Here is a 12,220-nt window from a genome sequence, read left to right as displayed (position 1 = left end):
AATCACAGCATCGGAGTCCAAGGTTGTACTGTGACTTTCGGTCAATGTGTGAAATTTGTGTTTTTATGTTTTTGCATGGGTTTTCTCTGGGCAATCCAGTTTCCTTTCACACATAAACCAACTGTTCTGTCCAAAGGAAACACAAACCAAGAACAACAAATATAAGGTATCAAGACAACCACTCAGCAGGTACAAGTAATGACAGTTTATTGGGTTTTCAATAAAACCACACTCAAAACACAACAGTCCACAGATTAAGCGCTTTCGTCGGAATAACCAACTTCATCAGAATGCACATAATACAACTCAAATAATTTAAATACCCTCCCAAAAAGCAAAAACCCTGACATCACATCCTACTATTAGATCACTTCCTGTCAACTAATGCACATATTTGAAGGAAATAATACCTGACAAATTGCCAAGACATATGAAAAAGTATACTCCCATATTGCAAATAAATATAAAAATGTAAACACACGTACATATCACCGATGAATACAAATGTATATAAATATATATAAAAAACAACTATAAATACTATAATGCAGAAAAGTGAGTTAATAAACCCATGAAATGACAATAAAAACCTTTTAAATATTTTTTTAAATATAAAACAAAGCTCTTAGCTTCAACAAGGGCATGATACTTATATGCTCATTAATGCCAGGATATGAGCCTGCATTCAACTTAATTTGCCATTTCAACTCTAAGAATTCTAAATAATCATCCACTGGGCCACCCCGGGGTCCCAGGTCCACATGATCAATGGCAAAAAAACTAAAAAAATGCGTCAGATATTTGTCCACATGACTAAAAAGTGCATTGTTTTTATTTTTGCATTTAATATCATAGCTGTGCTGACATACTCTCTGCTTAAAGATCCTTTTCGTTTTGCCCACATAAAATATGTTGCATAACCCGCACTTAGCAATATATACCACCATTTTCAAAAAACAAAAAATTTTTTTACTGGGGTAGATTCGTCCAAAATTCTTAATAAATATATACTCACCCTCCATAACATATGGGCACTGCCCACACCTACCACATTTAAGGCATCCACCAGTTTTGTTCTCTTTCTTCTGTCTTTCCAAGAGTGCTTTAAAGCTATAATCTTTTTTGTAGACAATCACTGGTTTATCCCCTACAATTTAAGAGACATCCTGGTCCAATAACATCACTGGCCAAAAATTAACCAATGTGTTTTTGATTTCATAAAAATCCAAGGTGAAAGTTAGGGTGCACGATCTTGAAAAAAATATTGTTATTAGAATGTAATCTATCTCTAACCTTTCCATCATCAATACCACAACCACTGAATAAAATTTTTACTATTAACCCATTCCGTCTTTTGACAGTAACCTCATTTTCGATTTCTTTTAAAAAATTCATAGGGTAACCCCTTATTCCAAACTTATCAATGAGTTTAGCACATTCCGTTTGGAAGTCCCCTTCATCTGACACCATTCTAGCGATTCTAATAAACTGTCCCTTAACTAGGGACTTTTTCTGATGAATCGGGTGCCAGCTCTCAAAATGTAAAAATGTGTTCGAATACGTAGGTTTCCTGTACAGCTTAGATATAAAAGATTTACTCATATAATCCTTCACAAGAGTGACATCTAAAATATTCAGAGGCTCTATGTCAGAATTCAGGTTAAATTCTAAAAAATCAGTGGTACTACTAAAGTACTTAAAAAAAAACTCACCTAATTTATCCTCACCCCCTTTCCATAAAAGGACTAGGTCATCCAAATAACGACCATATAGGACCCAATGGTATTTGTGGCATGAATTCATAATGTATTCCTCCTCCCAGTGTGCCAGTGACAACAGGAAAATGTCCTTACTTATTAGAGACATTGAAAAAGTAGAATTGAGTATTAAGAATGATTTATTGTCTGCTAGTAAAAAGAATGAATTTTTAAATGTATTTAAACATGTGGACAATGGGTTGGTTGAACTTAGGGCTAGGATAAACTAAATAGGGACCAGACTGATTACGAAACTGGTAAAGCTTACCCCGACCCTCCTAGACGGCATGATTCTGTTTATTTTAATGAACAAAATAATGATGTGAACAATGTGGTCAATGATAATCCTGCTGACAATGAGTATTTAAATGGGGATGTCCTTGTGGACCCCCCTCCACTGAGAAGATCTGAGAGGATCAGGGAGCAGAGGGGGGAGAGGAAGGGACAAATGTATTATCAGAACAACAACTACAACCATTATCTGTCATGGAGGGAGGGGGGGGCCTACCGGACATAGTTGAACCCAGTGAACACGTTATTCAGGTCATTCAAAATGATGATGCTGATTTTACTAATTATAATTTTAGTCAAGTTTGTGCTGATGTTGATTGGGCTAATTTGTTCGCAAAATGGTTGAATTTTGTCCCGGAGAGATCAGCAAATGTTGTTGACATTATTTTAAACCTTAAAATGAATGTGAGAAAATGAAATTTAGGGGTACATTTTGGTAATACTATTACTCAAAATGCCCACCAAATGCATAGACCCAGCACTTTTATTCCACCTACACACCCTCTTCTTGTGGTTTATGAGACACTTTGTGAAAATAAGCTTAAAAAAATAATTTTGAATAGTAATCACAGGGGTTATTGTCAACAATTTGGATGAAAAAGAATGGATGTTAGTTCAAGACATCATTAGTAACAACAACATCAGGCTTATGGTCATTACGAATTATTTGGCTTACAATAGTAAAATGTTTTATCTATTGTACACTGACACTTCTCAAGCAGTGTTAGCTAATGAGATGAATCTAGCCTATAGGAACATCGATTTGACCATTGAGGAATTGTTACTTAATCGACAGAGAAGTATTGACACACATATGTTCTTAGAGTGTAAAACCCCCAGAACACCTACCATCTTCGGCATCCCGAAGATACATAAATCTATCCAGAACCCCCCTCTACGTCTGATTGTGGACGCCAAGGCTTCGAAAACATATGGGTTGGCCAAATTTGTGGATCATCAATTAAAAAGGTTTAGTGGAAAATATGCCTTGGATTATTACAGATTCATGGGATTTTTTGGGTAGAATACATCCAGATATGTATGATGATGGCCTTATTATGGCCACCTTGGACATCAAGGATCTATTTTCAGTAATCCCACATGAGGAGGGACTTGACTGGTTTTATGAACATCTTTGTAGGCATTCTGATTTAAGTTTTGACATCAAACATGCCATTAGGACCTGTATGGAACTTGTTTTGGAAAATAACTTTTTAAGCTTTGATGGCCACCTCTTTAAGCAAACTTTAGGGGTGGCCATGGGAGCATGTTGTGCCCTTGTGTTTGCCAATGTGGTTTTGGCACACTGAGAGGAGGAATACATTATGAATTCATGCTACAAAGACCATTGGGTCCTATATGGTCGTTATTTGGATGATATAGTCCTTTTATGGAAAGGGGGTGAGGATAAATTAGGTGAGTTTTTTGAATACCTTAATAGTACCACTGATTTTTTAGAATCTACCCTGAATTCTGACATAGAGAGCTTGAATTTTTTAGATGTCACTACTGTGAAGGATTATATGAGTAACTCTTTTATATCTAAGATGTACAGGAAACCTACGTATTCAAACACATTTTTACATTTTGAGAGCTGGCACCAGATTCATCAGAAAAAGTCCCTAGTTAAGGGACAATTTATTAGAATCGCTAGAATGGTGTCAAATGAAGGGGACTACCAAACAGAATGTGATAAACACATTGATATGTTTGGAAGAAGGGGTTACCCTATGAATTTTTGAAAAAGAAATTGAAAATGAGGTTACTGTCAAAAGATGGAATGGGTTAATAGTAAAAATTTTATTCAGCGGTTGTGGTATTGATGATGGAAAGGTTAGAGATAGATTACATTCTAATAATATTTTTTCAAGATCGTGTACCCTAACCTCCACCTTGGATTTTTATGAAATCAAAAACACATTGGTTAATTTTTGGCCAGTGATGTTACTGGACCAGGATGTCTCTAAAATTGTAGGGGATAAACCAGTGATTGTCTACAAAAAAGATTATAGCTTTAAAGCACTCTTTGAAAGACAGAAGAAAGAGAATAAAACTGGTGGATGCCTTAAATGTGGTAGGTGTGGGCAGTGCCCATATGTTATGGAGGATAAATATATATTTATTAAGAATTTTGGACGAATCTACCCCAGTAAAAAACTTTGTTTTTCGAAAAGGGCGGTATATATTGTTAACTGTGGGTTATACAACATACTTTATTGTGGGCAAAATGAAAAGGGCCTTTAAGCAGAGAGCATATGAGCACTGCTATGATATTAAATGCAAAAATAAAAACAATGCACTTTTTAATCATGTGGACAAATATCCGACAAATTTTTTTAGTTTTTTTGCCACTGATCATGCATACCTGGGACCCCGGGGTGGCCCAGTGGATGATTATTTAGAATTATTAGAGTTGAAATGGCAAATTAAGTTGAATGCAGGCTCATCCTGGCATTAATGAGCGTATAAGTATCATGCCCTTGTTGAAGCTAAGAGCTTTGTTTTATATTTAAAAAATATGCGAAAAGTTTTTATTGTCATTTCATGGGTTTATTTCCCCACTTTTCTGCATTATAGTATTTATAGTTGTTTGTTATATATTTATGTACATTTACATTCATCGGTGATATGTATGTGTGTTTACATTTTTATATTTGCAATATGGGAGTATACTTTTTCATATATCTTGGCAATTTAAGTCAGGTATTATTTCGTTTAAATATGTGCATTAGTTGACAGGAAGTGATCTAATAGTAGGATGTGATGTCAGGGTTTTGCTTTTTGGGAGGGTATTTAAATCCTTTTAGTTGTATTTTGTATTCTGATGAAGTTGGTTATTCTGACAAAAGTGCTTAATCTGTGGACTATCGTGTTTTGAGTGTGGTTTTATTGAGAACCCAATAAACTGTCGTTATGAGTACCTGCTGAGTGGTTGTCTTGATACCTTATATTTGTTCTTCCTTTCACACATCCCAAAACTTGGGAAGTAAACTGGCTCGCATAAAATGACCAAATATACATTTACCCTCGTCCCTGTGGCCATGGTCATGGCTGAAAAGAGCATGAACCAACTGGCTAACCTGGCTTACAAAAGAATACTTTTAAAAATAAAAAAAAAAGAAAGAAAAAGAAAATGGCAGGATGGAGCAGAATGCCTCTGACAGAGGCCTATGCCCACCTTGAATGCAGCTGACTTAACATCTGGAATGTAGACAGCGGCCCACAAACCCTAAGACTGCAGCATCGCACACAATACACTTTAGGGTACGCAAACAAATGCGTTCTTCAGGTCTACAAAACACATGCCTACAGTTAGTGGCAAGCTCCCGCAGCCACTTACATACCACAGAAGGGCAAAGTGTTGATCACCCGTTCCATGGGCAGGACACTATATGCACCAAGGTGTAGCTAACGTAAAAGTCTTCCTTACAGTTCTCTGGCATAAGCTTGCTCTCAGCTGCAAAGCACGATTCCTGTACATGCAGAACCAAAGCCTTTTTTTAAAACACATTTACTAAATTAGCACTTAAGATTCAGGTACACGTATATTACCAAATAAGAAAACGTGTTAACTTTTTTCATTTACATATTTTATTCTTAACATCTCTCACTTAGTCCAACATTACATATACTGTTCAGTTTATGCCTTCCCTTAAACCTCACTCCTCCCTGCTGAACATTATTTTGTATATGCTGTTGCTATAAATTCAATTCACTTCTATGTAACTTGTTCTTTCCCTTGTCTAAAGATCCCATTCCCGGTTCCTTTATCTGTTTTATAATATGCAGTGCTTTAAATAAAGTTGGTCTTGATTTTGATTTCCATTTTCTAGCAATTGCTCTTTTAGCAGTCAACAAATTAAACATAAGGCCTTACTATGTCTAGGTAATTCAAATCTAGTGTCCCAGCTCAAAGAATCATTTCCTTAGTTACAGCCATTTTATTCCCCGATAGTTCTGACAGTGTGTTCTATAGGGAATTTTTTTTAATTTGTCAGCTCATTGCACTCCCCAAAACATGTTCCCAATCACCTTTCTCTTACCCATCACACCTGCAATTTGCCATCTAGTTGTGGAACAACTATTTGAAGTCTGTTTAGGGGATAAAATGCCTTTGCAAACACTTCCAAGAAAAAACATAAAACTTCTGGACTTTGCTGCATACACTGGGGGCCATACATATGTCCTCCCATTGTTCCCTTGAAAATTGTTTCTCCAGTCACTCCTCCCAAGCTTTTTTAACCTCTTCTAACTGATACTTATAGTTACCATGCAACATTTTATATGCCTTACAAATTACCTATCTTTTCATAGTAGCTTCTACTCCAGATTCCACTAAAAACTCTTTCACTTAGGACTGCCCTATCCCTTTCTCTTTCCCTATACTCCAATATCAATCCCTGGTAGGGAAGGCAGTCTGTAACCCACACTCCTAACTTCTTCTTGTTCTCATTTCACTCTCCGATTTCTCTCTCCAATTATTTGCTACCAATACCTTAGTTCCTTGGTTTTCGCCAGTAAATTCCAGCCCCTCTTGCCATATTCTGTATCCCTACTTGCACTCATCCCTGCTGGCAAAATCTCCTTCCTCCATTCCATGTGTTGACTTAGTTTTCAGAATAGTTTCTGCAACTTTACAACTATAATATTTTGTATGGTTATTATTCTTCTCAGTGATCTGCATCCAACATCCCACAATCTCCTTATTTCTTCATCTGCTTCCTAACTTCATCACTCTTTTCCACTTTGAATTATAGCCTTCGGCTCGTGTTACATACAAGCTTAAATGCATAGCTCTAAAATACCCAATCAAATCAGTTAATTCTAAACCACCTTGCTCTACTGGGAGGATATTTTTTCCCCACTTAACTCTTTCCCTCCTGGATAAATGCCAAATTGTCCACAACTTCATAAGCAAAAGACAGACTTGTTACTTTTTTGAAAAAGGTGATCATTGCTCAGGTTTGCATATTAAGAGGTACTGTCCCCAACATATCTGCAAAACTAAAAAGGCACATTAATGATGATAACTTACCATTATCCACACCAGTACTATTACTTTCAGCGCATTAGACCAAATTTCATCCACTAAATCAGCCTTGCCACAAAGCAAATGTTTAAACTCTGCAGTGTCTGTCTACAAAACACTTTCCAAACTACTGCCTCCACACTGGAGGGTTAAGACCAACATGTTCATTAAATCGTGTGTGTGTGTGTATATATATATATATATATATATATATATATATATATATATATTATATATATATATATATATTATATATATATATGTGTGTGTGTGTGTGTACACATACATAATGTACTGCTTTAAGAAACAGTTGTGTTTGTAAACCAAATTCCTTTTTCATTTTGTGACATTATCTCACTCTTACATGCATCACATAGCCAAGGCTTTTAACCTTCCACTGCCAAGTAAATCTAAACAAATATATAATAATAAAATAATAACAATGTTACATGGACGAACACAAAGCCCTGTCACTATACTTGGTGTCTTACAGACTGCTAAGAGGTGACCCGTATCTAGCATCCTCTGACCAAATACAAAGCGATTCACTGCACATCAGCAAGTCAAATGGCATCAGAAATATTGGGTGTAGGGATCTGCACATCTTCGGCAGGATCAACACAATGGGTTGGAGGGACAGGTTCATCTCACAAAGGATACCGCTGCTCTGAAACAGACATTCTATGTAAAATAAAGCTAATCCATGTCCATATTCAAGTGCAACTTGGCTCTATGGCTGTGAAACAGAAAATTTACCTCGGGACTGCCTCTTGTCCAACTAATGGACACAGGCAGCTCCTAAATGCTTTATCCAAAGCACAGGTCCTTTCAAATTATCTATGGAATTATTCCAGTTATTCTCACCAGGGACAATATATAATTATTGGCCATGGGATAGATTAGGCCAATCTAACACCAAACTAGACAGTTTAATTCAAGCACAAAAAGGAAAACTGGCTAGGCTTAAAATGGCTCGCAGGGGCAGGTAGCCCTAGTACGTATCTGTGAACCTATAAATAAAACACTTCCATATTCTGAAACACTGAATCACGCTATCAACCCTTTAAAATGAAGTCTTAAAATGTTACTTTACAACGCAAACAATTAAGGCACTTACTGCAACAGATTTGTCAAATATAATGCTACATTACTATAAATATCTGCATTTCTTCATATTTAGCTGAACACATTTCAACTTACCAAGGTTCATCTGTAGGCTCCCAGCAGACTAAACATACACTGCAAGTGAAGCACATTGCTCTGTCATCCCCCGAAGAAGCAGGCTGAAAAGAGTTGTACAGTTTTACTACTTTTCACAATACAATTCCTACCGTTTAATTTCGGTCATTAGAATTAATAAAACTTCTGACATTTACTTATTTGAATATGTTGCCTAGGGAAGAGCACTGATCAACACTGAACAAGTTTAATCTCTACAGCATATGGAAAAAAAACACTGCTGTTCCAAGTCTGTGAGGAAAAAAAAGTTATGTACTTACCATAAGGTTTCATTTGTGTTGTCCATTTTCATTCTTCCTTAGCTGATGGGTTTGGATCCGATCCCTCAGATCTGACTGAGCTGTTGCTAAAGCTAGTGCAACCAAAAACTTTGAGCGCCTCCCTTACCCATAATGCTCCAACACTAAGTTACCTCAGATCTCGTTTACTCCATTCAGCAAAAGACGTGGTTTACCACACCGCTCAGTCTTTTGAGATACGTGTTTATTATATTATAAAATCCTCCTTTTTGTTATATTTCTGATATCCCTTACCTTCTTTGTATTATTTCTTTACTGTTACGATAGTCAACTTTATCTTTCCTTTTCCATACACTGTGTACTTCTGAATTACTATTGCTAGCAATTTTCTGTCTTTTTTACACCTAGCGTATTCTGTTGCTGCCATAGCTGGTACCTTTCCTACTGCTTTTTACAATTTCCAAAAAAAAAAAAAGTCCTTTTTTTTGTTTTGTTTTTTTGAAAGTTGTTTTCTATTGTTGTGATACAATGTCTGAAAAAAGGTGCTGCTGAATTCAAAAACTGTGTTGTGTGGCGTATGCTTCCTTTGTGTTTACTGCCATGGGCCTTTACATTTGTAGGAAGATCGTTCCATATGACATGGATTCAACCTCAGGGTGCTTGTAGAATGAAAAAAAAGAAGCTAATCTTAAAGGGCTTATTGCCTTCTGCCTTTGGAGAGGCTACATCTGGAGATAAGTCTCACATCAGTAGCTACTCTTCTCTGCTGCACACAAGGTCTCTCTAAGTATAAAAACGGAAGTAATCATCATAAGCATGTATGTTTGAATAAAAGATTAATAGTGAGACACATTCAATAGACTAGGATCAAACCGAAGATGGAGATTATATCTTTTGTCCACAGTAGAACACACAATACTTGATGCCCCCTTAACAAGTGTCAAATTATCTCCCACTTAGAGGGTATCAGTCAGAAACATTTGATATTTGTTAACCAGGATATTCCAGCTGAGCAAAAGCCCTTTTTCAGTGGAGGCCCAGGGAAAAAAGCTCCACAGTAAAACAAGTTAGTAAATCACAATGGCTAGTAAGATACAGTAGTACTACAAGCAAACATTAAAGATAAAACATTATGCCATCTGTTATACAGAGATTTTTGATTTAAACAGAGGTTCAATGAATAAAATAATTGCAGCTTTGCCACAAGTACATAAGGATATGTGTAAATAGAGTAAAAAACAATTACAATAGTGTGCAGAGAAACAATCCTGTTAGTAAAAAGTTAATTGGGAAAAAGGAGACTGCTGTTAGAATTGGAGATTAACAAAGTATGTATGTTCTGAAGGGAACCAAGTTAGGGGAGAAAAGGGAATAGAGGAGTCGTAGGTAAATAAGTGGAAGACAAGATAAAGTTAGTGGGAAGGTTAGGTGAAGAGTATAGAGAAGAATAAGGAATAATGTAGGCTAAGAGGAAGCAGATAAGATAGTAATTAAGAGACTATATAACAGAATAAGGAGAGAGTGACAGCTGGATTACGAAAGAGGGTCAAGAGTTCAAGTAAGATATTTACAATGACATGTCCCAGCAGTATTTAGGTAATCTTTTAGAGTTTTCTTGAATTCATGAGTCTGGTTTATTTTTCGTAGGGACACAGGAAGCTTGTTCCATGAAAGGGCTGGTAAGTAGCTATAAAGTTTTTGTCCAGAAGATCTCTTGAGTTTGTAAATTTCTAGGTGATATTGATCAGAGCTCCTAACAGTTCTAGGGAGGGTGTAGAGGGAGACTAAAGAGGATTTTGTTGGGCAGGAAGAGGGTTTGTACACAATGAAATGGATGATGGTAAGTTGAAGATGGTGTGGGAATTTTATGGAGTTTAATGTCTTAACAGCAAGACAGTGATGTGACAGACGGCTTATTTGATGCAAATCAAGCTACTTTATTATACGTGGTTTCAAGTTTTGTAAGGAGATTAGACTGCAGATTAGTTAGGATATGTGAACTATAGAAAAGGTTAGATAGGAGGTAAGCATGGACAAGTGTCTGTTGTGACTCATTAGGTAGGAACTTTGTATTTCTGTACAATAGTCCTACTTTTTGATGAGTTTTCTTAATACAGTGGAATACATAAAGGTAAACAACATTTTAATTAAACCCGATTCCTGTCCAGCTCTAAAAGACTTAATTCAAACTAATACTAACCTTAGAGGCCTTCAATCTTCTGATAAACGTCTGTTAAAAGTAACCAAATCTGCAAACACTTTTGGTGACTCACTAACAAAATTTCTAGGTCTTGGAGCCAATTGCCACAGCATATTCTCAAGCTTAACATCGCCAGATTCAAGCAAAGCCTGAGACAATACCTCATCAACCATTAGTTATGTCCATGCTCTAATCCTGACTAGTGACCTTATTTTCCTGACTAATTAATACTCTTGATAACCATTTTTATTGCTCTCAATTGTCTCTGCCTTCCAATCTTTAATTTACTGTACTTGCAGGGTTTTATTTCCCAGCATTTGTTCTAGCCAGTCTTACTGCTGCTATATCCATCTGCCATATTTTTCAGTCAGCAGTTATCTGTTAGTTTCTTACTCAATTATTTTTCTTGTACCTTTGCATTTTTTCTTGTTGTTGTATTTACCTTAACTACTGTTACTTATTTTTTTTGTATAACTTTATTTGTATGTATAAGTGTAAAAAAATATTTGTTAATCTATTATGTTTTTCATATATGTGGAACTTTTCTCCCCAGGTCTTTGCTGAAAATGGGCTTTCAGCCAGTCGGACATTTACCCGGCAACAAAAGCAATAAATAAATAAACTTAAGTTGGTCATCTATAATGGCACTGACTAACTTAGTATGGGTTTCAGCTTTAATGATTGTGGTATTAAGGGATGTAATTGTGAATGTGGATTTCTGATGAAACAGTGACTTGGGGAGGAAAAGTAGAAGCTTAATCTTTTGGGGTTGAGCATGAGTTGGTTATTGAGGAGCCATGTTTCAATAACGTTGAATTACTTTTGTGTATGAGTATATAGGTCAGGGAGGGTAACGGAAGTGGTGATGACTGTGGAGTCATCTGCATACTGTACTAGGGATGACTGTGGACAGGAAGTGTAGAGGTGATTTATGAAACTGTTGGAAAGTAAGGGACCAACTATTGATCCTTGAGGGACTCCTATTTTAATAGGGAGGAAGGGGGAGAGAGATTTAACAGCTAGCTGCCTGTTGGATAAGTAGCTCTGAAACCAGGAAATAGCAGGAGTCGAAAGACTGGAGGTGAGAGAGTTTAGAAAGGAGAATAGGGTGAGAGACAGTATCAAAAGCTTTGGAGAGATCAAGAAAGAGACAGAAGACCAGCTTGTTACTGTCTCTGGCTAGAGAGATGAGTGTGTGTGAAGGAAATGAAGGCTGTTGTGGTACTGTGGTGAGGATGGAAACTATGTTGTGTGGGTGACAGTAGGTTTTCATGGATGAGACAGTCAATGATTTGTTTATATACACATTTTTCAAGGATTGTTGATACAGGAGACATTTGCTATAGCCCGGTAGTTAGCTAGATTGGTAAAGTTTCCACCTTTGTGAATGGGGTATAGTATAGAATTGTTTCCAAAGTGAGAGAACTGTGGACTCCCTTGAGAATGGAAATGGGATAAGCAACAG

General features: G+C 36.5%; 1 protein-coding gene across 8 annotated transcripts in view; it reads right to left on the bottom strand.

Moving 5' to 3' along the window:
• The window catches only part of BIRC6 (baculoviral IAP repeat containing 6), a 4,524,268-nt gene that overhangs the window by 4,202,764 nt on the left and 309,284 nt on the right, over nucleotides 1-12,220 (bottom strand). For all 8 annotated transcript variants that reach the window (XM_044058419.1, XM_044058463.1, XM_044058448.1 and 5 more), the window contains exon 6: nucleotides 8,278-8,360. In XM_044058419.1, coding sequence (XP_043914354.1) covers nucleotides 8,278-8,360 — 83 coding nt within the window. The remainder of the gene's footprint in view (nucleotides 1-8,277; nucleotides 8,361-12,220) is intronic.

The sequence above is a fragment of the Protopterus annectens genome, chromosome 1.part2 (genome assembly GCF_019279795.1).
Source record: "Protopterus annectens isolate FY-2018-M chromosome 1.part2, PAN1.0, whole genome shotgun sequence".
In the NCBI taxonomy this organism is placed as follows: domain Eukaryota; kingdom Metazoa; phylum Chordata; order Ceratodontiformes; family Protopteridae; genus Protopterus; species Protopterus annectens.
This window is presented reverse-complemented; position numbering and strand designations above follow the sequence as displayed.